Source organism: Phalangium opilio, unplaced genomic scaffold (assembly GCF_054372755.1).
Source record: "Phalangium opilio isolate 3A_F unplaced genomic scaffold, DU_Popi_V2 ptg000217l_1, whole genome shotgun sequence".
NCBI lineage: Eukaryota > Metazoa > Arthropoda > Arachnida > Opiliones > Phalangiidae > Phalangium > Phalangium opilio.
In genome coordinates this window covers 4,542,679-4,570,215 of record NW_028324218.1, presented here as the reverse complement: position 1 = coordinate 4,570,215, position 27,537 = coordinate 4,542,679, and the positions used below count along the sequence as shown (strand labels likewise).

Genomic DNA, 27,537 nt, shown 5'->3' with positions numbered 1-27,537 from the left:
TATTTGTGGGGATGTTTTTATTAACTCGTGTATTTTTTTTTAACGGTGAACTAGAGACGTTTGTGGTATTGAGGTTATCTGTGTAGGTATAGAGCTCATAACTTGAAATATGGGGAACGAAATTCGATGTTTAAAGAACCGTAAGTTGTATTGAAGTTTCTGATAGGTCAATGGCGGGAAAACAAATACACGTGCATTAAAATGGCGGGAAAACAGATACACGTGCATTAAAACGGCGGGAAAACAGATACACGTGCATTAAAACGGCGGGAAAACAGATACACGTGTATTAAAACGGCGGGAAAACAGATACACGTGTATTAAAACGGCGGGAAAACAGATACGTGTATTAAAACGGCGGGAAAACAGATACACGTGTATTAAAACGGCGGGAAAACAGATACACGTGTATTAAAACGGCGGGAAAACAGATACACGTGTATTAAAACGGCGGGAAAACAGATACACGTGTATTAAAACGGCGGGAAAACAGATACACGTGTATTAAAACGGCGGGAAAACAGATACACGTGTATTAAAACGGCGGGAAAACAGATACACGTGTATTAAAACGGCGGGAAAACAGATACACGTGTATTAAAACGGCGGGAAAACAGATACACGTGTATTAAAACGGCGGGAAAACAGATACACGTGTATTAAAACGGCGGGAAAACAGATACACGTGTATTAAAATGGCGGGAAAACAGATACACGTGTATTAAAATGGCGGGAAAACAGATACACGTGTATTAAAATGGCGGGAAAACAGATACACGTGTATTAAAATGGCGGGAAAACAGATACACGTGTATTAAAATGGCGGGAAAACAAAAACACGTGTTAAAAATAGCGGGAAGAATTGTTCTTGCATTTAAAATGGATCGATATTTTTTGACAGCACTATCATCTTTAAATTATTTTTCACTGAGATTAAAATTTTGACTGTGTCAATATTTATGCCTAAGAAAATAAAGATGCCGAAATTTAAGCTTACGAACAAAGTATGACACAAGACAGTTTTCATAACAAAACACTTAAAAAACCCTTGCAGAAAATTTAGATTTTGGCTTAAAAATGTTAAGAAATATCAGACAAGTGACATTCTTTTTAAACAATAGCACTTGAGGAATATGGTGCATTCTTTTTAGTAAGGTACATAACTTCAAAAACCTCACCGAAAGAAAAAAAACCATTCTATCACCACGATTATTTTATTTTCAAGAGGAGGGCCTCCGAAAGTTTATTTTTGGGACAAACCCTTAGCGCAGACTTTAAACTTTTAAATCACCCTTGAAACAAGTTGGGGAGCTCAAAAACTGCGCAAAAAGTACGTCATTATTTATCCCTTACCAGGGTTAGATTTAATTTTAGAAGTGGGAATGAAGAACAGTTAGTATTTACTTCAGTAGTCCGATTCATAGACCACCCAGTATAGAGCCCCCTCCCTCCAACACGTAAAGAAAGTTCAAATTATCTTATTGGCTGCTCACTTAAACTATACGTTTTGATGACGTTGCTGACGGGGACGGCGGCGAAAAGTACGTAATTCTTTTTTACCTCTGTCGCTATGACCCAGCCGCCTCTTTTTTTATAGCCCCCCCCCCGTCCCGTGGAAGGGGGTCCGGGACTTTGACGTGCGCCCAGATAACTCTGTTCTCCATTCCTACTTTTAAAATAAAATCTATTCCTGTTTTTACTAACGAGTGTTTATGCCATTCCCTCAGTGTTACTTGACTAACTTGACTCATAGATTGTCTGTCAACGATGCACTGAAACTAACTCTGAGAGAGAAGATACGTTTGTGAGAATTATATTTGTTGGTGATGTGTTTTAGCATTGGTAAAACTACGAAGCAAATCATTTAAGGACCATCACGTTAGATATCGTTCTATTTTATAGCTATTTAAGAGGATTAGGTTTAATGAACCTGATACGTTGTTAAATTTTCTTTTTTAATCTAATAATCAAACGTTTTATTATTAGTCTCTAAACTAAGATTGGTAGACAACAAGGAAAGTACTTTGACAACTCTTTCTCTATTAACAATAAAAGCAATTCAACGCAATAGCCTGATCATTAAGCCTTGGCTCTAAACCGCGCCAAGATTTTTCCTTTCCCCGAATTCAAGTTCAAACATCAAGCTATACTTTTAGAAACCCAACTCACGTAAAAGTTAGTGCTTAGCTTGCCACAAAAAAAGAGAAATACCATGATTTGTTAATCTCCAAACCCCCTCTTCTCTCTCAAAAAGGGCTGGGTAATTCCCTTTTTATTGGACACAAAACGATCTTCGTTAAGCCTTGGTCTTATTGTTGAGGGTTTTGTAAGCCTCGAGGTACTTTAGGCCTAGTAAAAAGGCGCGCTTTCTTGGCGGGAAAACCATCCGGAATTCGGATCACGGAGTACCCTCGCGTCAAATTTTAACGTTCAAACTGTATTCTTTTTTTGTACTTTTGTGTGTTGTAGATCAGAAATCAAGCCTGGGGCCCTCTTAGTTATGCGCCGTTTACGGTTGGCATGGAAACTATACTGACGGGAACGAGACTAGACCTAAGACGTCCGGGAGTTTCGCGCCTTTTTTATGGCGCGTGCGAAAAAAGCATTTCTCTCTGTGATGTAGACAACTTCTGAAGTTGCAGGGTTAATTGAAGACATTGTTGGAGATGTATGGTTGTTCTGAGACCATTAAACACAGATGGACTTTAATGATTGGAGATACGGCCCGTGGTTCTTTTAGGGTAGCGCCTCTAGCGCCACGCCGCGAGCAATAGTGAAACTATTACGACTGAAACCATAGCCATAATATGATCTATGAGTTGAAAAGTTACGGGATTCGCCCGCTAGGGGCGATGACAGGCGATGCCTTTAGAAGAACGGGGTTTTTAGCTTATCATTCCGGTTCATCTGTGTTTAATGGATATAGGGGTATGTAGACAACATGGATGTTAATAGAGAGCTTACAGTTGGGGGAGAGCTACGATTTTAACGACCATATTGGTGGGTTGAATGCAGGAGGGTAGCGGAAAAAACCCACCACCAATATGGCTGCCAAAAACTATGGTAAGATTTAAGAGGCTGTGACGTACTACTCATCTAACTAAAAACTCTCTATTAGATGAAGAATGAAGGTTACTAGTCCTTGTTGTTTGTGAAGCAATATCTCAATTTGCAAAAAAGGTGCTCAACATGACAAATTATTTTACCATCGACTGTTGAAAAGGCTTGATTAGGAACTGTTAGCCGCATTTAAACAAGCACTATAATTTAAATTAATTACTATTAACTCCAATAATACCCTACATCAGGGATAGATTTATTTTTAGAAGTAGGAATGGAGAACAGAGTAATGTGGGCGCGCGTCAAAGTCCCGGACCCCCTTTCCCGAGACAGGGGGTATGAAAGAAGAGGCGGGTCATAGCGACAGAGGTAAAAAGGAATTACGTATTTTTTGCCATCCCCGTCAGCAACGTCATCAAAACGTAGTTTAAGTGAGCAGCCAATAAGATAATTTAAACTTTTCGTTACGTGTTGGAGGGAGATGGGGCTCTATATTGGGTGGTCTATGAGTCGGACTGAAGTAAATACTAACCGTTCTCCATTCCTACTTCTAAAATTAAATCTATCCCTGCCTACATCCTTTAAATTAACTACTAAACCAATATCTCAATGAACCTTAGCTGCCAGTAGCTTGTTTCTCTAACCACACAAATGATGGGTTTTCGCATTTTTTAAAAACATTAATATTTTTTTGTGGCAGATTCCATTTTTTTCTGTAACGTGTGTTGGTTGGTTTGAGAAGTTCCTAACATAACTTTACAGAAGAAATAAGTAAATTCGAAGTTAAAATTAAAATTAACTTTAATACGTATCATAACAAAATACCTTAAAAGAACGACCATTTTCTAAATATATAAAAGGAATTGAATATTAAAATAAAATGAGTTATCTCTTATTACAATATGATAATTAGTACATTTAATTAGTCTTAAAAACTATCAAAGACTACTGCGCCATTCCCCCGCCATTGGTTTAGTGGATGGCGTCTGCTATCCAGAACCACTCTTACCCCAAACGGAATTTGTTGAATTCTCACAGGATGAGAGAGGTAAGGATAAAGTAGGTTCTGACTAGCAGACGCCACTAGACCAACGTGGCACAGTAGTCCTTGATTGTTTTTAAGACTAATTAAATGTACTGATTATCATATTGTAATAAGAGATCAATTTTAATATTTATTTCTTTTTATATTTAGAAAAAGCAGCTTTTCTTTTAAGTTATAATCTGTTATGTTACCTTAACTAGAAATATTTGGTAACTTCATTGTTGATTTATTTCCTTTAGGTAATTTTAGACTTGGGAAAGGATAAGCTAATAAGGTTTATGTTGTTGTTAGGTTTTTAAGTTATTTTTGAGGCGTTTTTGGTGGTTAATGTCAGTGATGTTAATGAGGCTGTTCTCCTTGATGTAATGTAAGGGCTTAACTTGTAGAGTTTACGACGACGCAATGTATATGAGCAAACACCACAATTTCGGTCAAATCTAGTCAAATAAGATCTCGATAAAAGAGCTAACTAAATTTTAGGATAAATTTCATACTAAACTATGCGAAAACGTCCCAAACTAAGTCAAAAACATAGGATATTATAGGAGCTTTGATGAAATTATAGCATTATAATATAGGACAGCTTCAAAAACATAGGATTTTATATGAATTATACGAATTATACATAGTTCCCATGCTAGGAGGATCCGTACCATTTTCAATAGGAGGCCTGGCTTAAGCCCGAGGGGGTAGACACTTGAGAACTCAGGTGTACAAGATGTCTTGAACTCAATGTACTGTCAAAGCTGAACTGTGAGTTCCGAAGGCTTTGAACTCAATGCACTGTCAAAGCTGAACTCTTTTGAACTCAGGTGTACATAGAGATCCAGAGCGTCTACCCCTTCGCTTAAGCCTCACCTAGTGAGGCATGCCTCCTTGCGTAACACCTGAAGCCTGGCCTCCCTGCGTAAATGGTATGGATCCTCCTAGCATGGGAACTATGTATACATAGTTTACAGGCGTGGAGGATTCATACCATTTGCACAAGGAGACCTGGGAACTTAGAGTGTAAAATAGCAGACGATTTTACACTATAAGTCGCTTGGTCTCCTGGTGTTAATGGTAGGAATCCTCTACGCCTGTAAACTATGTATAGGATCGCTGTACTCCCGGTCCTGGCAGTCTTCATTGACAAATAAACCCCTTAACTTCAAACTACCTTCCTTGGACACAATACCCTCAAATTTCAAATCTCCTTCGACTTGACCTTGATCCCCAAATTGTAACCCTTAAAAAACCTCAAAACCAAAAAACATTACTGACCAATTGTAGTGATGACGGTAATGCAGTAAAGCAAGGCTCCACTGAACGACCATTGCAAATCCAAGTCAGCACTCTCCTTGCCGTCATAACCCTCGTTTTTAACGGCCTCAACAACCTTGAGTTCAAACTCGCGTAACCTGACCTCGACCTTGTCAGTCCAGTTCTTCTCGTACAACACGTTAAACCTGAGAGTGATGTCCCACATGTCCCTTAAACAGGAATCGCGATACTCGCGGATGTGATTCCGTTGAACCACCTCGTGTTTTGACTCGAGAGCTTCGAAGGTCAAGGCTCCCACTAGCGAGTATCCAATCACGAGACCGCACAAACCCACATGAGAAAATAAATGCGCCACGAATATACGACCGTAGTATTTGCATTGCGCCAAACGGTTTGGTGTTGCTGGTACGGGTTCAGATACCGATTCTTCAGACATACTTGGTAAATTATGTTAAGGGTTTTAACTTAAGGAGTTATTCATGAGTTCATCTGGAATAATTTGTGTTCTGTTTTTAAAAAGATTTGTGCATTTGTGTTGTAAAATTTTAACGATTTTCCAATGGATTATGTGCTAACATTTTAATGATTTTCCAATGAATCTATGAGCTAAAATTTCAACGACTTTCCAATGGATTATGTGCTGAAATTTCAAAGACTTTCCAATGGATTATGTGCTAAAATTTCAAAGACTTTCAAATGGATTATGTGCTAAAATTTCAAAGACTTTCCAATGGATTATGTGCTAAAATTTCCACGACTTTCCAATGGATTATGTGCTAACATTTCAGCGACTTTCCAATGGATTATGTGCGGAAATTTCAAAGACTTTCCAATGGATTATGTACTAAAATTTCAAAGACTTTCCAATGAATCTACGAGATAAAATTCCAGCGACTTTCCAATGGATTATGTGCTAAAATTTCCACGACTTTCCAATGGATTATGTGCTAAAATTTCCACGACTTTCCAATGGATTATGCGCTAATATTTTAGCGACTTTCCAATGGATTATGCGCTAATATTTTAGCGACTTTCCAATGGATTATGCGCTAATATTTTAGCGACTTTCCAATGGATTATGTGCGGAAACTTCAAAGACTTCCCAATGGATTACGTGCTAAAATTTCAAGGACTTTCCAATGACTCTACGAGATAAAATTCCAGCGACTTTCCAATGGATTATGTGCTAAAATTTCCACGACTTTCCAATGGATTATGCGCTAATACTTTAGCGACTTTCCAATGGATGGATTATGTGCTAAACTTTCAAGGACTTTCCAATGACTCTACGAAATAAAATTCCAACGACTTTCCAATGGATTATGTGCTAAAATTTCAACGACTTTCCAATGAATCTATGAGCTAAAATCTGAATGCCCCAAAATTGCACTAATTCCCTTTGCAAAATTTTAGCTACAATATCATATGACCTTTCTTGGAAATTAAGCGATAAACTTAATTAACATTCACTAATTTTAAATCTTTATCTAATCTCAAAATTCCAATGACTTTCCAAAGGGACACCCAATATAACTATTCAACAAATTCCAAGCAAAATAATCAGAAATACGTAAAAGAAACTGAAGAAAACTTACAGCGCAACTAACCCACTGGTTGAACCACGCAAAACCGATAAAACCAAATCACTCACTGAAACCGGACACTCTTTTTTTAAAACTATGTCATAAAACGATAACCGTTAAATTCACCACAGACAGACATTTCCCGCTAAAACTACCCACGCACAAATAACGCGGGAAAAAAACCCGCGCCAAATTGAGACAGAAGACTGAAATCAGTATAGTCCTAATCCCGCTCGCGGCGAAACGAACTTTGAAGTAACATTTACTTTCTTTTAATAATTTTTCTTAAAGTGCACTAAACACCAACTGATATTTTTTCCGAAGAACCTAGAAGATTTCGCGCTCTTTTGAAGTTTTGCGCCAATGACAACGGATAAAGACGGGATTCTCTGAAATAGCGCGCGCGCGGGCGCTCGTGCAACTCGCTGTTCCGAATTTCTGATAAAAAACGCGCCAAAATGAATACAGAGAAGAGAGACTGAAGAGCGCAGCCTAAAATGCCGATACGCGCGCGATCGAGGATTTCGAGAGAATAAACTCCATCCACGTGGCTTTTTGGCGCCACATGAGAGCGCGGGAAAAAGTTCACTTAACAGAGGAACGCTCGCGCGAAAAAACTAAGAAAAAAAAATTACGCGCCTTAATTTTTTAGAATGAATAAAAATAATTAGGTACGATTAAAATTAGTCTTTGAAAATCAACTTAATTTTTGTAATGGACTTTAAAGTATTAAATTTATTTTTTGTGATCAAATAGACAGTTCCATTAATTGCTTGCAGAGAAACAAACACAGGGGGCAGACGCAGAAGGCCAGGCGGAGAACCCTAGTAACGGGGGGTGGGGGGCCTCAGCCTAGCCGACTCGCGTTGCCTCTAGCGGTGCATGCTTCATTTCACGAGGGAAATAACAGAAGAAGGTGATCTCCCCCGCCCCTGTGTTGTTTGCTTCTCTTCTCTTAACTGGAACTAATGGAATTGTCTATGAGATCCATGCATTTGTTATTTTCCAAGTTGTCCGTCCAATCGCTACGTCAGATATCCCTAGACGCTTAATTTCCGATTAAAATTAGTCTTTGGAAATCAACTTAATTTTTTAAATGGACTTTTTAAGTATTAAATTTATTATTTGTGATCAAATAGACGGTTCTATTAATTGTTTGCAGAGAAACAAACAGAAACACAGGGGGCAGAAGGCCAGACGGAGAACCCTAGTAATCAACACACGCTTAACGGGGGCCTCACTGAGGCCGCCTCAGCCTAGCCGACTCGGGTTCCTCTAGCGGTGCATGCTTCATTTCACGAGGGAAATAACAGAAGAAGGTGATCTCCCCCGCCACTGTGTTGTTTGCTTCCCTTAACTGGAACTAATGGAGTGGTCTATGAGATCCATGCATTTGTTATTTTCCAAGTTGTCCGTCCAATCGCTACGTCAGATATCCCTAGACGCTTAATTTCCGATTAAAATTAGTCTTTGGAAATCAACTTAATTTTTTTAAATGGACTTTAAAGTACTAAATTCATTGTTTCGTGATCAAATGGACAGTTCCATTAATTGCTTGCAGAGAAACAAACACAGGGGGCAGACGGCCAGACGGAGAACCCTAGTAACGGGGGGGGGGGGCTCAGCCTAGCCGACTCGCGTTGCCTCTAGCGGTGCATGCTTCATTTCACGAGGGAAATAACAGAAGAAGGTGATCTCCCCCGTCCCTGTGTTGTTTGCTTCTCTTCTCTTAACTGGAACTAATGGAATTGTCTATGAGATCCATGCATTGCATTTGTTATTTTCCAAGTTGTCCGTCCAATCACTAGCCTACGTCAGGAATCCCTAGACGCTTAATTTCCGAAAAAGGAAAGCTTTTATCCTAAAAAGGCGCAACACGTCACGTGCAGTGTACCCTGGAGAGGTTTTTTGGGCATCCCCAAAATATCTCTAATTAACTCCGCGTGCCCCTTTTAACTAACAACTTTATACAAAAGAGGAAAGTTTCCTATACTCCAGTCTGTAGTATGTCCATTGGTTTAAAGACAATAGAGACCAAGGCTTAGATTGAAATGAACCTATTACGCTATTTCATATATCCTACCTTTAACCGTATTACTTATAATCCAGGAGACAATTTGTTTATTGTTTGAGAAGGTTCCATGCCTCACATTTTAAATTTATTAGAAACATTCTGTACCTGAGAAACTTTAATTAACAAAGTAGTGTTAGCGTTAGGCTTAACGTTTGCTTGTGGACTATTTTATGCCACAGTAGGTGGAAGTTACACGCCAGTTTCGAACTGTTCGGAACTGATTTCGGCTCTCAAATTATTTGCTAGACATTTTTTGGTTATGAAAGAAATTGGCGCAAAGTTTTGGGCGCGAAGAAGTTTTGGTGGGAAAACTTTCCTCTTACGAGCGATTCGCGTGCAAATTCCCGCCAAAAACAGAAGAAAATTGCGCCTTAAAATACTTTGAGCGGGAAAAAAAGCGCGCGCGATATTGGCCTAATGCCTTAATTGATGCATTGGCATGGGAACACGTGCAGCAAGAAAAAGCGTGAAAATTAATGTCAGAAACGATTCAAAAAGATATTAAGAAAATCCCGTCAGGGATTTTCTATTTATACTCAATCCGAAATCATAATGTTAAACTCTATGGAGCTTAACATTAGAGGTGAAAAAATTTTTGCGAGTTAGACCCAAGGTTTCGCGACCAAGGGGGTACACATTTTTCACAGCCTAACTTTAAAGCGCTAGCAAAGGCTGATAAGGTATAGTATCTCATTTCTCGTAGTGTAAGGTTAACTTGGCCTTTTTCAAAAAAAGTATTTTTAAACCACGCGCTAGCTCACGCGCCAGCACGCGCTGCATTTCAGTAAAAGTTTCAATTCAAATCTCGCGCTTAATTTCACCATTTTGATTCTCTAATTAAGTTCACGTGATTTTTTTTAATAAATTTATTAATGAAACATTTTGCGTAATTAATTTTCGTTTGTTAATATTGATTACAAGTTAAGCAAAAAAATAGTGCAAAAGTAAATATGAACTACATATAGACGCGTACAGTTTCGATTGTGTATTAATTCTTTAAAGACAAGTTGGGAAAACCAAAATATTACCTCTCCGAGCCGAGACGAATTTGCTTTCTAATCTAATCACAGGTCCACCAGCCAGTGAGAAAAACCAAAAATACGTAGCTCAAATTGGCGGGATATTGCGAAGGTCATTTGTAAAGGTTTAATCGTTTAACATTTCCCTGTGTATCCTCATAATTCTAACGAGGACCTAATATCTATCACTTAAGTGTGTATTTAACTTTCGGCTCACTCTGAACCGTTAAAACCTCTTGTACACGAAACAAGGTCAATTCTGGTTTAAATCTAGGTTACCTATTTTCAAGACCCAATAGAACAACACTTATAGAGAGCCGAAATATTAAAACCCATATTATGTAGTGAAGTTAAAAGTTGTGTTTACACTATATATAAATGTAGTAAAGCTGAATTAAAAAGTAAACACCAAATTTGAAATGTTAATATAAAAGATGGTCTTGGAATATTGAGATGAAACAGAGCTTTATAGCTACACAACTACTAAAAGAATCGTAATGCCGAAAAATATTTAAAATATTTCCATTTAATATTCTGCAAAAAGGAAATGTTATCGTTTTGTGAGAGATCTTATCATCCTACTCGCTTATTATTAACTTTGATAAGCGTGTAGTGTTTCGATTCCGATGCAATCTTCATTACTCGTTCTATATAAACTCTCACTTGTGTCATTACATAGAAAGAAGTTTATCTTAAATAATTAATTAAATATAACTGATATTAATTATTTTAATCGTCAGTATTTTACGTTAATTATAGTTAAGTCGGTTTAAGAAACTTAATTCCTAAAATAATTTTAAACATAGCTATCTTTAACGTTATACCTCTAGGGAACACCTATATCAGAACTTTTGTAAATTTAGGGTATATAAGGCGATTGATTCACGTTAAGTGGTAAGAAAATGCGCAATTGCGTGAACCTTTGGTGGCGATCCCACCTTAGGGAGGCTAGACGTTTCTCGTAACCCTAGCCGCTCGCCGCGTACATGTTAACCTAAGGACGATGATGGAGTAGAAGCCAATGTTACAGATTGGTGTCTATGTGGTATAGACGAAAGACCAGTAGATGGTGGTGTTAGAAGCCAATGTTGCAGATTGGTGTCTATGTGGTATAGACGAAAGACCAGTAGATGGTGGTGGTGTTAGAAGCCAATGTTGCAGATTGGTGTCTATGTGGTATAGACGAAAGACCAATAGATGGTGGTGTTAGAAGCCAATGTTGCAGATTGGTGTCTATGTGGTATAGACGAAAGACCAGTAGATGGTGGTTGTTAGAAGCCAATAAGGATTATAAAAAAACGTCTTGGTTTGGACCAAGGCCGAAAAAACAAACGATATGTCTGAGGTTTATCAGTTGACTGAAGTTTCAGATATTGCAATTTCTTTTTTAATTACTTTTATTCCTTTAATCCTTAATCAATATTTAATTCAATCAACTTATTTTTACTGTTAATCGATCTATTCCCTCTAAATTAATTTCAAAAATTACATATCTACGCTTTTTCAAGAATAATTCCATTTTCCGAAAACATTTTATCATGAAATTAATTATTTTGAAGGGAGTACGTGTTGGGTGACGAATATTGAATATTTGAAATATTATACGAAGTGTCTAAAAAGAGCAAGCGATCTTTGATATAACTCGAAAGGAAAATGTAAATATTTGATAGTGGATGCATATATTGGGGACGCGAATTTATACATTTAACTTCGAATATCGAAATGTTACATTTTTTTGTCGCGACTATGAAGGAAAGGTTGCACTGCAGTTTCCCTCTCCGAACTTCAAAGCTTCTTGGCCATAACTCAATCTAGATTTGGAACGTCATCACCCCTTACTACATTGTTGGCGTTACTTGTACACCGGTTACGTATTACGCGGAATGATTTTATCAGGCGTAGAGACCATTTCCGAAAACACACAGGGGCGAGGAGACCATTGGGGTATTCTTCCTTGCACCAAGGGCCATCGTCAGACGGTGTCAAAGTTCACTACAGGCGGGAGGAAAGTCAACTCGCACTGCCTCTAGCGGTGCTTCTAGGCGAGAGGGAGAAGACCCCAATGGCGGCATCGCCCCAGTGTTTTAGTTTCTCCTTATGTAATTTGTGTACGATCGGTCCATGGCAGTTCTGGTAAGGTATGATGTGTTCAACCATTTTATTTCCTCAGGAAATAACAAGTCATCGGAACTGAGAAGTATTTCTTTTTATGTAAACTTTACCCTTTCCTTTGGTTATATTTACACCGATATCATATTTTTCCAGTGCATAAAAGGAGAGCTACCTACTAAAAGAAACAAGACAGGACCGAGGTTGTTGCTTTGTCTTAAGTAGACAACATAAGTTTATAAATTAGTTTGAGCAAAATAAATTCTTTATCATAATTTCTTGACATCAGTCTTCCCAGCAACTTACAACAGATTTAAACTTTTTTGGTGCAAACTTGAAAATTTGTCAAGGCAACAAGAATTAAAACTGTGCTTCCAACTTAGTAATCATCGACACGAAATCCCTTCAAAATAATTAATTTCATGATAAAATGTTTTCGGAAAATGGAATTATTCTTGAAAAAGCGTAGATATGTAATTTTTGAAATTAATTTAGAGGGAATAGATCGATTAACAGTAAAAATAAGTTGATTGAATTAAATATTGATTAAGGATTAAAGGAATAAAAGTAATTAAAAAAGAAATTGCAATATCTGAAACTTCAGTCAACTGATAAACCTCAGACATATCGTTTGTTTTTTCGGCCTTGGTCCAAACCAAGACGTTTTTTTATAATATCTGTCCCTTCAGTCTTAATGTAATTAAAATTTGAATAATTTCATGTTTTTTGTACCGACATACATTTGGGGTTGATCTATTTCTAATAGCTTAAAGAAGTACTTAAGTATAGTTAATTATATGAACTCATATCCAATAACATAGTTTTCGAAAAGCATATAATGTTGTACTTTATATATGAAGTTAGTTCAAAAATGACAGTATTTGAAATGTAGAATAAATTTTTTTATTTGTTGTGTACACTCTAAACATATATCAATGAGAATTTTTGAGGAAATGCATCATGAGTAGAAGAGCTTGAAGACGATGTCTATATAAGCATATTGTGTTGTACTTTATTTATGAAAAGTTTAAAAACGACGGTATTTGAAATATGGAAGAAAAATATTTGTTTCGTACACTGTATACATATACAGTGTTGTCGAGATCAGACCAACAGCTTCCTTTATGTACAACCCCCAATACTGCCAACGGGTGATGTCGTGCTAAATTATACAGGGTGTAAATAAATGTTTAGAATTCATGTTTTATTGTATTTAAGTGACAACGAGTGGCAAGATACACAAAGAATACAGGAGAATATGCGTGAATGCAACAAAATATTTTAAAGCACAGTCCTACGATTAGTCTTAGAACCTGGGCCTCAAATTGCAACCTCTAAACTGTTTAGTAAACAACTCAACGTAAATATTCGAAGTGTCTACCATTGTGGTTGAGGCACTCTTCCAGATGACTGTCCGTGTCTTGCATTACATTTGCAACCACTAAACTCATGACGCATGGCAAGACTAATGGTATTGCCGTCTTAGGTACTTCTCGTCCGTTAAGGCTTGATGTAGGGGGATATGATTATGCCTGTAGTAATGCCCTTGTAAACTGGCACGAACAGTAGAATGGCTTAGTGCAACTTCTTGTTCCACCGCTCTACTACAAGCATGAGATTGGCTTCAAAACTTTCTACGATGTCAAAGTCTGTATCCTCATTACAGACTATACAGTCTCTTCTACGTTCACGATCTTGCACTATCGAAATGACGAAAGTCCTCGCACCCAAATGTCGGTGTGGAGACCGTTCGGCATAAAGCACTACCTTTAGTTGAACCAGAGAGAATTTTACACATGTGTAAAATTCTCTATGGTTGAATGTTACCGCGACCTTCACCCAAAATAAACTTGCTGCCCAATTTTTCCTGGTTAGAATAAGTTGGCATTTTGCTAGGAAACGAGACCAACTACTGTAATTCTACTACTTAGCGACACTGAAAGCCCCTTTATATCTAAAAAGACCGGAAGTTCCTCAAAGTTGAGTTTTCAAAGATTGTCAGCTTGAGCAGCAGGTCATAGTATGTATAGTGGTGAAGGTCGCTTTAACATTCGACACGTGACACCACGGTATGTTTGGTCCTCCAATGTCCTGACCCTATAGGTCCAAACAATTACCATCCAGTTTTTCGGCTCAGCGTTGCGGTATTGCCGGTCCCATTTGAAATACAATTTCTGTAGTGTTACAATTTTAACAATACGCCTGTTAAAAAGGCACAAATACCGAAAAAAGAAACCATTGTAATAAAGGTCGGCCCCCTAACCTTAAACTATGAACAAAATAAAGAAAACATAAAGGTTTCTTTGGGAATGACTTTGAAGCAGAAGGTCCGAGTTGTCTGAGGAACCGAGAAAAAAGGCCGTAGTGAAAACTAATCGTCGTTACGTAGCAGTTAGGACCGAATTTAATTAGTTAGTCTCGTCTTTTAGCAAAATGCCAGTGTATTCAAACCAGGGAAAATTGAACATGATGTTTACGAGGATTACCCAAAACGGCAAAACCTTTGCGTGAACTAATTGAAGCCGATCCATTATTTTTAGAAAGGTACTGTTCTCTGACGAGGCTATTTAAGGATGGTACCTTAAACCTTCATAACGTGCATTTTTGGGAGGGCATTCTTGGAAACCAAATTATCGGACCCTTTTTCTTGATAAGAAAATCTCTGAAGGCATTTACTTGGACTTCCTGCGTCATGAGTTCGTTGCTTGTAAAGTAATTGAAAGACATGGACAGATGAAGAGTGCCTGCACCACAATGGTAATCACATTGAACATTTACGTTGACGTTGATGTGTACCAAACGGATTCGATTAGAGGTTGTAATTTGAGGCCCAAATTCCAAGACTTATCGTAAGACTGTGCTTTAAAATTTTCTGTTGCTCCCCCCACTTGACTGGTATGCTAGGTGGTATTTCAGTAGAAGAAAATTTATTGAATTAGGGATAGCGAGAGATGGCTAGTGATATGGCTTAGTTATGGGCTAGACGCCCTTGTTTTATTGGCAACATTATTACATTGAATGTTGCCAGATTAAATTGTTGCTGGTGATTTGGCGAACTATGCTAATGATATATTAAAATTTAAATGGAAAAGTTTCATTTTGACACATTCCTTACCCTAAAATTTTGTGTTTGGAGCCTATTAATGCATTATAGTGATAATGTAATTAATTTTAGTGTTAAATAGGAAAACATTTAGGCTGAAAGAACAACTGGCGTAGTTTAATCTTATTTTGTTATTTCAGTTAAGGGTTATCTATAGTTACCCAAAAAAAACCTGTTGTTTTCGATTAATTTTAATTAAATATGATCATTAAGTTGAAATTAACGGCTTATCTTCTTTTACTAGTGTTATTTCAGTTTATTATACGAGTTTGAACAAGAAATTCTGCAAACTTTAGAGGAGTGACTGTTTGACTCTTGCAGAACAATCACTACTTTGCCCCAAAACTTTTAAATATCACGCCTTTTCAATGGCTCTCTTTTCAAAATGGGGAAAAAAGCTTTTAAATGACAATTTAATTAATCGTAAGAATTAAACAGGAAAATGGAGGCTGGGTGAAAGATTTGTTAGTTTAATTATAAGGTATCCATGAATTTACCCAAAACACGAATCTTTCACATTCTGGGAGCACTGCCGTGCTCCCAGCCAAGTCGAGCACTGACATCCTTTTCTCGAAGCAACTCGTGGCACTTTTAAGCCCACTGTAACTTCGTGATGGGTATAGGTGAAAGTCTGAAATTTTGCTTGCCGCGAGGACTGTCAATCCTAGCTATTGTTTCCAAATTTCAAGTTCCTACCCTATATGCTTTTCGAAATATCGCAGGTGAAATTTACCTTATTTTGTCACTCACTCACTCACTCACCGATCATCAAAATTCTAAGGTACTTCTAGAGGAGATAGAAACTTAAAATTCAGGATTTAGTTTTCATTTATTTTATAAAGCACAGAAAAATTAAAACATCCCGAATTTTTTATAAAATTGTTCTTTAGTTCTTTATTTTAAAACTAGATGGCGCTGCCGTCTTTTCAACAGAAATAGTGTGTGTTCTTGATGAAAGGACGTAATGGTCCAAAGTTAACCGAAAGTTAAATATATATTAAAGCTAATAGGAGTAGTAGTTTAATAGAAATGTGTCGTAACTGATGCTACATTCTTTTATTAGGATATCGCGTACAATCTTTATTGCATATTATCTGCGGGTCGAAAGGGGTAATTCAGCGTAAATATGGACAAACGTTAGCGATTATATTGGCAAACGAAGTACCACGAGAGGGTCTTGTTTTAATATAACTACCGAAGTATAACGAGAGGGTCTACAAAAAGAAGTGAGATCCTAAGAAAAACATTAACATGTACAAAAATGGGCCAAGCCTCGCTTCGTGCCCTCTCCGCCGTAAAAGTTCTGAAATCCCATGTAGAGCCAAGTCTGCCTTTTGGTCTCATTCAATCGCCAATTGAACAATTATGTTATAAATTAAGTACTTTTCCTAATTAATAACCAATATTCTTTGACTCTATCATTATTATACATCTTTGTTCGTATCAAAAATATCGTGACTTGGCAAGCGCAGGTGTACATAAGGTTATGCATAACTCGCCTTATAAACTTGTAAATAGGGTTATGCATAACTCACCATATAATTTGTACATAGGGTTGTGCATGACTCATCTTATAAACTTGTACATATCCCCTCGACCATAAACGATTTAGTGAATATCCCTTCGACTTCCTTTTAATATTACTTACTTGCGATTGCCAAGTCACGATATTTTTGATACGAACAAAGATGTATAATAATGATAGAGTCAAAGAAGATTGGTTATTAATTAGGAAAAGGACTTAATTTATAACATAATTGTTCAATTGACGATTGAATGAGAACAAAAGGCGGACTTGGCTCTACATGGGATCTCAGAACTTTTTAGGGCGGAGAGGGCACGAAGCGAGGCTTGGCCCATTTTTGTACATGTTAATGTTTTTCTTAGGTTAATTATACTTGATTGAGTTTAATTTAACGGCTTATCTTGTTTATCTTGTGTGGATTTATTTTATAATAAAAGTTTCAATAAAATATTAACTTAAATTGCAATTACCCTAAAATTTTAATGTATGCGCTTTTGATGTATTTTAATGAATTTGAAAGTGAAATAGGAAACTACTGTGGCTGTACGAAAAACTTGTGATGTTTTAATCTTAATTTGAGCGTGGTTCGTGAGAGTGGATTAAGCTTAAAATTTATTTGAATTTTTTACCCTATTTGCAATGTTTAGTGCAGTTTAATATTTTTGCCATATATTCATCATTATGGTACCCTAAACTTTTGGGTAGTTTAAACAGTTTATTTAAAAGTTATTTGAGCTTTTATCCAAAAATGTATATTTTGGTTTAATTTCACGTTAATTATATTTAATTGAGTTAAAATTAACGTAGGATTGTGTTTTGGCAGTGTACATTTAGGCTATAAAATGAGTTTAAATGTATACTTCACCTTAGTTGCAATTTTTAGTGGAGTTTTCGATTCTTATTTTACCCTAAACTTTTGAATTTCGCGCCTATTAAGGTGCTTTCGAGATAATTTAAATTAGCTTAAGTGTGAAAGAGAAAACATGGGGCTTTACCAACGGCTTGGTTAGATACAATCTTAATCAAGGACATCATTTAAGAGTTATCTGAGTTTTCATCCAAAAAAAATGTACATTCGGGGTTTAATTTCACGTTAATTACACTTAATTACGTTGAAATTAACTTGTCGTCAGTGCTCATTAAGCTTATAAAATGACTTTTAATAAAGAATTCACCTTAACTCTAATGTTTAGAGGAGTTTTTTATTATTTCCAACACATTGCGTTAAATTTTTATCATATCCTGTGCTAGGTTTGTGGTAAAGATTATCTATACAATATGTTAATGAATGTTATTCTATAGTTTAGCTTGAATACCAGTAATTAAATCAAATACCTATACAATTCATAGCAATTTAAACCAATAAACAAACGGCAACGTGGACTGTGGAAATAGCAAACAACGTAACCCTCCGTTTCTAACTTGGTTACGTTGAGAGAATCTGTGATGTAAACATGAAAATTATTTGACTAATTAAATTATATAATGACACTGTCCTCCTGGATTAACCAGCACCACTGTTACTTATGAATTAAACAATCCACTGTTGGTAACAAATAGTTTATAAAATGATAACGTAACATCACAGTATAACTGATTCAATAGGACCAAAATTGTTTTAACGAATAATCTGGTCCTCTACATTGGTTTAGTTTTAAGGAATTATATCACACACCTTCACAATTAGTAGCATTTTAGTGAGATTAACAAATAATGAAACCGCGTATACCTGTCCTCAAATGAGAATGTTGAGTGAACTGCGCTAACCAGTAACCTATACACCACTCTTTTGACTGCCGTAGGAAAACACATTGAACATTTTGTGATCTTTCCTGTAATATTTTGAAGTTGAATTCTTCACAGGGTGAAAACACTACCGTTGATTTCTAAACCATTAACAAATAATGAAACCCAGTATACCTCACACGTAACTCTCCGTTTCCAACGTGGTTACGTTGAGAGAATCTGTGCTGATGTAAACATGGAAATTCCTCTACATTGGTTTAGTTTAAGGAAATATATCACACACCTTCACAATTAGTAGCATTTTGGTGAGATTAACAAATAATGAAACCCTGTATACCTCAGTCCTCATATATTTGTTTGTAGCAGGAAACGAAGCAGACTGCGTATTTTTGGAATACAGAGCTGGAAATGAGCTTTTTTTATCTTGAAAGGGGAAAGACTATATAAATACTATATTACATAGACAAACTAAAATACAACTTAAGCCTTGGCCGTAAAGAACGTTCAAAAACTTACTTTAAATGATATAAAAACCTCTGTTAACTGTAATTATTTACCTGAATTACTTTTCTAGACAAAAATTCGACCTGATAACGACCTATTTCTTATTAAGGGTGCTACAGTTAATTAGAAAATACATATAAAGGTGCTCAAGCTCGGATGAAATAGTAAAGTAATCTGTCAGCGTCTACTGCTAGATAGTCTGACTCAAAAGTAATTTTGACGTACTTTCAGAATTAACTAAAATTAACATACTTAGAGTTAATTGATTTAAATTAAACTAGCCGATAGCACACCTTGAATACATAATTGTTAAATTAAGAGTATTCCGAAAAGTAACTTCGCTCTAGTTTTTCAGTTAGAGGTGGCTAAATATCACGAAAAACCCCATGTTAATCTCCATAGGAAAAATGGTAAAAGCATGTGAATTTTGCTTTAACGTTACAAAAGAGTATCAAGTCATATCTACAAGGGCCTACCGGCCCTGTAGAATAGATTGGTGTGTATGTGGGATACACGAAAGACTAGCGCTTGGTGTTGTTGTTAGAAGCAAATAAATACTGAGGGTGTTGAGTGAAAGAATCGGTGGTTAGTCAGCAGATGAAGGCGTAACGACTAGTCAATGATTGGCGTTAAATAAGATAGATAAAGTTTTTCGGAATTTCTGTGTACTGCGAACGCGGTCCGGAAATTGCGAACACCTTTGCTCCGATTTACCAACTGCGAACGCGGTGACAGACAGACAGACACAGACACGTCCGGTGTAATACCTCTCCGTGACGTCATCGTCACTCGGAGAGGTAAAAACCCTAAAAGAACATTTTCACCCAACAGTTTCACGTAAACCATATTTGGAAGCAAGAATTTAATCAAAGTAGAATTTAATTTCAATTAACCTTGACTATATTAAGATTAATTATTTTTGCAAAAATAAAATTAATATCAAGAAATTTAAATTTATATTTGTGATTGTACAATTACTTAACAAGTTTAGTAGTATAGCATTATGAAGAAATCATAAAATTTGGCATTGAAATATTTATAGACAATTTTATATTAAAAAAATGGCGGATGGCGCAGTAGTCCTTGATAGTTTTTAAGACTAATTTAATGTTCTAATTATCATATTGTAATAAGAGATTATTTATTTTAATTTAATAATTAATTCCTTTTATATTTAGAAAAAGGAAACGGTTCTTTCAAGGTATAATCAGTTATGTTACCTGAACTTTTCCTTCAACAAGGTCTCGCTAAAATCTTGAAGGAACATTGCAGTATTGAAACTCTATCTCTCGACGAAGACAATCGCTTCGAATCTCGGTTCCGTGAAAACCGGGCTTAAGAGTATACTAAAGGGAAGGCTTTCACGGCGATGGTGTCTCGTATAATTTAATACCAAGTTGGGTTGAGACGGATTATAGACAGCAAGGGGACAGACCATAGTCCTCTTTAAGATCCCATTCAGACATAGGAACTTAATAGTCGATGATTAGTTTATGATCTCGTGCAGTTTTCTCTACTTGACAGACGACAATTATAATCATTTTATACGATTGGTGTTACATCTAATTTTTAGTACCCGACAAGCATTTTTCCGCAAAATTTTATTACCCGGATACCCGATAACAGAATTCGGGTACCCGCCCCGATACCCGATAAGCATATTTAAGAGTACCCGATTTCAGTTCGAAATACAAAAATCGCTATACGCGCACAGCTTAAGAAAGTTTATATTTGAATTTTTGAAAATAACTAAAGTTATTTTGAAGTATTCATTACAGTCATACTGATTCTCCTGGCTAGGGCCGGTTGGGGTCTGCGAACACCTAGTGCCTATCATCAATATCAGATAGACGAAAAGTTTTTGGGCCCCTTGGAAATTTAAAAAATTGCGGGCCCTCCTTAAGACACAATACACGCGTCTCGGGCCCGGGAAAATTTCCCCCTCTCCCGACGGCCCTGATCCATATACCTATTAAGCAGTTCCACTACATCATCATGTTTACGTCGACGAGCTATCTTTAATGGCGTTTTTCCTTTTATATTCTTTAAATCGTAATTAACGCCACGTTCTATTAACAATTTCACGACATGAACGCGGCCCCAATAAGCGGCAATGTGCATTGGCGTTTCACCCGTGTTATTCTTTAAATCGTGATTAGCACCGCGTTCTATTAACAATTTCACGACATTAATGGAGCCCCCCTTAGCGGCACGGTGCATTGGCGTTTCACCGTCCTCACTCTTTAAATCGTAATTAGCGCCGCCTTCTATTAACAATTTCACGACATCAACGCGGCCCCCATAAACGGCACAGTGCATTAGCGTTTTACTGTCCTCACTCTTTAAATCGTAATTAGCGCCGCGTTCTGTTAACAATTTCACGACATCAACGCAGCCCCAATAAGCGGCAATGTGCATTGGTGTTTCACCCCTGTCATTCTTTAAATCGTAATTAGCACCGCGTTCTATTAACAAATTCACGACATCAACGTGGCCCCCATAAGCGGCAATGTGCATTGGCGTTTCACCCCTGTCATTCTTTAAATCGTAATTAGCGCCGCCTTCTATTAACAATTTCACCACATCAACGGAGGCCCTCTTAGTGGCACGGTGCATTGGCGTTTCACCCCTGTCATTCTTTAAATCGTAATTAGCACCGCGTTCTATTAACAATTTCACGACACCAACGGAGCCCTGTGAAGCGGCAATGTGCATTGGCGTTTCACCGTCCTCACTCTTTAAATCGTAATTAGCGCCGCATTCTATTAAAAATTTCACGACATCAGCGGAGCCCTCTGAAGCGGCACTATGCACTGGCGTTTTACCGTCCTCACTCTTTAAATCGTAATTAGCGCCGCATTCTATTAAAAATTTCACGACATCAACGGAGCCCACCTTAGCGGCAATGTGCATTGGCGTTTCACCGTCTTCCATCTTTAAATCGTAATTAGCGCCGCGTTCTATTAACAATTTCACGACATCAACGTGGCCCCCATAAGCGGCACTGTGCAAGGGCGTTTCACCCCTGTCATTCTTTAAATCGTGATTAGCGCCGCGTTCTATTAACAATTTCACGACATCAACGTGGCCCCCATAAGCGGCACTGTGCATTGGCGTTTCACCGTCCTCACTCTTTAAATCGTAATTAGCGCCGCGTTCTATTAACAATTTCACGACATGAACGGAGCCCCCATAAGCGGCAATTTGCATTGGCGTTTCACCCCTGTCGTTCTTTAAATCGAAATTAGCGCCGCCTTCTATTAACAATTTCACGATATCAACGTGGCCCCCTTCAGCGGCACGGTGCATTGGCGTTGTATCCCAGAGATTCTTTAAATCATAATTAGCGCCGCGTTCTATTAGCAATTTCACGACATCAACGTGGCCCCTTCCAGCGGCACGGTGCATTGGCGTTTCACCTCTGTAATTCTTTAATTCGTAATTAGCGCCGCCTTCTATTAACAATTTCAGGACATCAACGTGGCCCCCTTTAGCGGCAAGGTGCATTGGCGTTTGACCACCACTTCTACTCGTTAAATCGTAATTGGCGCCGCGTTCTATTAACAATTTCACGACGTCAATTTGACCCTGGTATGAAACAAGGTGTAACGGGGTCTCTTTTCTAAAAGAGTCTCCACAGTTCACGTCAGCACCGGCATTTATTAAAAGTTTTATAATTTCAACGTGGTTGCTTGAAGAGGCAGGGCGTTTTCGAGTCATGTCTAGTTAAAAAAAAGCATGTATAACTAATCACGCAATCGAAGTATAGCCAAGGTCAGGAGTTCATAATAACCCCCTTGTTAATTAATTTAACCGTGGAATTCTCAATCACACCAAGGCCAACTATGGCTGCGTTCAGTAACACTCATCAAGAAAAACATCTATATTTTGGGAAAATGAAATCGGTGTTCTTTTGACGTAATGATGACGTTGCAGTTGTTGAAAGGCACAATTTTGCGTAATCGATGCTTTTCAAAATGGCGACGATATTATGATAACTTATATCAGAGGCTTAAATAACAAAACCCAACTATTTACAAAGATATTATACTTCAATTTATCAACTAAATCAAAACGCCTACCCCTGTCATAATCCTTTTTTTTACCGAAATAATATATTTCTTTTTAGTAGTATTATCCATAAGGATAATATTTGTCAATTCTTCACTGTTTAAGATTGCGGGAAATTGGGATGTAGTTCCCTCCATTTTTTTTTGTCACGGCGCAAAATGACGAAATTTACGTCATGAATCCGATGCTCATCGAAAAACCCTCCTCTCACAGCTAATTTTTCTGATGGGCATCCGATGAGCATCATGACGTCACGCCCAAAGACGCGAAAAACCGTTCAGTAAGACATCGATGTCATCTTTTAGTCATCGATGTTTTTCGGCGGTAGAAGGCCTGCCAGCTATACCCATGTTTCGCTCGAGTGCACGGACCTCTAGGCAAAAAATACGTGTGAAATTGCCTACTACCGTCTCTTGTCTGTACGCACAAATCTAGGTTACATAGAGACCTAGCTTTGTGCGTACTTACAACCGATGCTGTAACAGAGTATATACAGAATAAGCTGTCTTTCGAGATAGGGAGTTGCTTATCCCATAGGGAGCTAACAACTAGATACGGGGAAGAGATGGTCTGACGTCACGCAGCCACCTTCTGGTTGGCATTTTTGCGCGTAGAATACTGTTTCCAACCGTTAGGGGGATGAAACTCCAGTAAGAGATAGAAGGGTGTGACGTTTCAGGGTCAGAACTGTTAGCTCCCTATAGAATGAAAACAAATTTCCTCACGCGCCCTCTTGGCTTGAAGGAGAGAGCAATGGAGTGGAAACCCCCATACCTATAGCGTTGCCTCTGTGCCCCCACCTACGGCACCGTAGTCCTCCCAGCATCCTCAGCGGCTAGGTAGGGTCGTACCGGACGAAATTGTAAAGGACGCTCCCTCTATCTTAAAAATAGAAGCTAGTTCACATACAAATAAAATGGCGCGACGCGGCAGCACTTAGCAATCGCCTACCGATTACCGAAGGGTAGGGGCGTGCGCGAGGTACACTGGGAGAGATATGGTGCCGCAGGTCGCCCATCAACATTTCCAATCCATCTCACCTCCCTTATCCCTGCTCTTGGCATCCATGATTTTAAAGTAAACTTCCTTCGGACCAAGGCCTAATTCTAGACGGCGCATTTCGCCGCCTTAAAGGGAGGGTGAAGTAGAAAATCAAGTGATTTTTTATCGATTCTTCTACCAATTTGAAGACCAGTCTGCATAGTGAAACATTCAGGAAATACTTCCGAATGATTTTAAAATTCAAATTAGGTTCAGATTTTAAGGATACTTTTAAACAAGGACTGCCGACCAATCGCGTAACGCCCTGCCTTTTTGTTAACAAAATTCTCGTGGCACGTTCCATGTCTCGCGCCACGATTGTCACGTCGCGCGCCTAATTTTATCAAATCTCGTGATAAATTTCTTTAGGCATGGCGCGTGCCACGAGAATTTTGTTAACAAAAAGGCAGGGCGTTACGCGATTGGTCGGAGGACCTTCTTTAAAATTATCCTTAAAATCGGAACCTAATTTGAATTTTAAAATCATTCGGAAGTATTTCCTGAATGTTTCACTATGCAGGCTGGTCTTATAATTAGTAGAAGAATCGATAAAAAATCACTTGATTTTCCACTTCACCCTCCCTTTAATAAGAATGTTATTCGTCAAATAAGGGACGGAGAATTATGAAATAGGTCTCAAAATATAACTTACTTGACTTCTCATTTGAAATTCGGCCACGAAAAAAATCGGTAAATATATTAAAAACGCCCTAAAACCGAGACCACTTTTTCCATATTTTTTCCATAGAAAAATCATTACGAGGAAAACTGGGTTGATACTTGGTAGGCTGGTAGCACACCTAACAGCGAAAGTCGAAACTAGGGGCGATTTTGCAAGTCGTTTCTTAACATGGGGCTCGAGTAAATCTGGCAGGCCTTCTACCACCGGTAATCTAAGTTGGCCATGCTCACACATATCACACAACATAACATTAAGGACGATCGTTTAAATGTTTTGCATAAAACCAGAAGTCCATTAAATTAGCCTAGGAAGTGAACAACTACAATGGCTGGTATAGCGTACGTCTCTGCTGGGATAAAAACTCCTTCTAGCTCCATGGATATGGGGTTAAATTTTCCCCCCTTTCCTAAAACAGTTAGAAATCTCGAGCTCCTCTCTAGGAAGTCTTTCTTGACGTGAGCGGGGCGTGACTTCTTCAGGCCATGAACGCTGGATCTCTAAAGGGTAGATTGTTTGCTTTATAAACAAGATGGCCCAAGGGCTGGGCCTTAATAGTAATTTTACACGGCTCACGTTACCCCCCGTATAGTTGATTTCCAATAAATCGTACAACTAAAAACATTTCTGAAACACAATCGTGTATCCCTTTAATTTCTAATAACGTCACATTTCAAATAATATTAATGAAACTAAATTGTGCACCCCACTAAAGTATAATTTTTAAAAACCATACGAATCAAATAATGTATTTAAACAAAATCCTGGATCCCCTAAACCAGAAATCACTATGACCGTAAAGCGTCCCCTCTATTTTACGAAACCTAACCTAACCATCCAGCATAATCTCTGATGTATCACGCGCACAAAGTGCAGTAGTGCACGAAAATTATCATCTTGTTTCCCTTCACTCAAAAAAGCCCGCGAGATTTAAACTACTTTTCTTTCCTCTCTCTCTCCTCTCCGAGCGGGATGCCCCCTCTCCCTCTTCCCCCTCTCACTAATATACCAGGCAGGCAGTTCTCTCTCTACGCGGAGCTTCGTATCGCCACCGCGTACGCTAGCGATCTCTCTCTCTCATCGTAAGCGTACGTTTCGCGGACGCGACCGGTTTCCCTCTCTTATCGTAAGCGTTCGTTTCGCGGACGCGTCCGGCACAGCGACAGGGACAGGGACAGGGACAGGGACAGGGGTTTTGGTGCCGTTTCTAAAATTTTAACGGAATAAAATTCCGTGTAAAATTAAAAATTAAACAAGACGGCCCAAGGGCTCGTAATAGTAGCCATATCGTACGAGTGAATAGCCCCTCTATACCCTACCCTAATGAGTGGATAACCCCTTATACCTTACCCTAATGAGTGAATAGCGCTATCTTTTACAATGCTTAAATGATTTACCGTGCATAAAATCAGAGTTAATAGCCCCTCGATTCCCTACTCTAAACAGTGATAAAATTATAACCGTATATAATAAAATCAAAAACTTAATAACTATAATGAGGTGAAATAAATTTTATTATGTGGAATCAAAGGCTCAATACTGACAATGAATGTATTAAATGTTAAATTAACCAAACACTGAACCAATATTTCACAGATTAACCAAACAGTAAGCCATTCTTTCACTTTAAAAGGTAGAAAAACTTTACGGTGTAACTTAACTCTCGTTTTTATACACAAAAATACTCAGTGACTGAAAAATGTACACCTCTGCATTGAAATTTCAGTCCAGAAATGAAGAGGATTGCCTCCTCGGGCAGTCCGGGCCGGTGCCTGCTAGTCCCGAGCTAGGGGACATTCGATGGATGGGTAAAAATAGTTTTTCCCAATAGGGAGCTAACAGTTCTGACCCTGAAACGTTACACCCTTCTATTTCTTACTGGAGTTTCATCCCCCCTAACGGTTGGAAAAAGTATTCTACGTGCAAAAATTCCAACCAGAGAGGGGCTAAGTGACGTCAGACTATCTCTTTCCATTCTACGTGCAAAAATTCCAACCAGAGAGGGGCTAAGTGACGTCAGACTATCTCTTCCCCCTAGCCAGTTGTTAGCTCCCTATAGATGCAGCCCGGTTATTTTAAGTATTAAAATTCACAACTATCAATTTAATGAATTTTGGTGGGGTATTTAAGACTTCCCCAAAGATACAAGTTCAGAAGCGTCCGACCCCAAAGATACAAGTTCAGAAGCGTCCGACCCCAAAGATACAAGTTCAGAAGCGTCCGACCCCAAAGATACAAGTTCAGAAGCGTCCGACCCCAAAGATACAAGTTCAGAAGCGTCCGACCCCAAAGATACAAGTTCAGAAGCGTCCGACCCCAAAGATACAAGTTCAGAAGCGTCCGACCCCAAAGATACAAGTTCAGAAGCGTCCGACCCCAAAGATACAAGTTCAGAAGCGTCCGACCCCAAAGATACAAGTTCAGAAGCGTCCGACCCCAAAGATACAAGTTCAGAAGCGTCCGACCCCAAAGATACAAGTTCAGAAGCGTCCGACCCCAAAGATACAAGTTCAGAAGCGTCCGACCCCAAAGATACAAGTTCAGAAGCGTCCGACCCCAAAGATACAAGTTCAGAAGCGTCCGACCCCAAAGATACAAGTTCAGAAGCGTCCGACCCCAAAGATACAAGTTCAGAAGCGTCCGACCCCAAAGATACAAGTTCAGAAGCGTCCGACCCCAAAGATACAAGTTCAGAAGCGTCCGACCCCAAAGATA

At 38.3% G+C, this 27,537-nt stretch overlaps 1 protein-coding gene and 1 long non-coding RNA gene across 4 annotated transcripts in view; both read right to left on the bottom strand.

Annotated features, from left to right (window-relative positions):
- Nucleotides 1-7,245, bottom strand: part of LOC149615805 (potassium channel subfamily K member 18-like) — a 31,462-nt gene extending 24,217 nt beyond the window's left edge. Inside the window, exons 1-2 of the mRNA XM_089856830.1 lie at nucleotides 6,964-7,245; nucleotides 5,369-5,857 (exon numbers count right to left, since the gene is read on the bottom strand). Coding sequence (XP_089712956.1) covers nucleotides 5,369-5,804 — 436 coding nt within the window. The 5' untranslated portion in view covers nucleotides 5,805-5,857; nucleotides 6,964-7,245. The remainder of the gene's footprint in view (nucleotides 1-5,368; nucleotides 5,858-6,963) is intronic.
- Nucleotides 7,246-13,033: 5,788 nt separating this feature from the next.
- Nucleotides 13,034-19,214, bottom strand: LOC149615804 (uncharacterized). 3 transcript variants are annotated; one of them, XR_016375957.1, is made up of 3 exons: nucleotides 18,702-19,028; nucleotides 15,754-18,613; nucleotides 13,034-13,315 (listed from the first exon to the last, which is right to left on the bottom strand). It is a non-coding gene; the product is annotated as an uncharacterized LOC149615804 (long non-coding RNA). The 3 variants fall into 3 exon arrangements; XR_016375956.1 differs by lacking the exon at nucleotides 13,034-13,315 and adding an exon at nucleotides 19,085-19,214 and having other exon boundaries at nucleotides 16,067-18,613; nucleotides 18,702-18,950; XR_016375955.1 differs by lacking the exon at nucleotides 13,034-13,315 and adding an exon at nucleotides 19,044-19,141 and having other exon boundaries at nucleotides 16,067-18,613; nucleotides 18,702-18,950.
- Nucleotides 19,215-27,537: the final 8,323 nt, after the last annotated feature.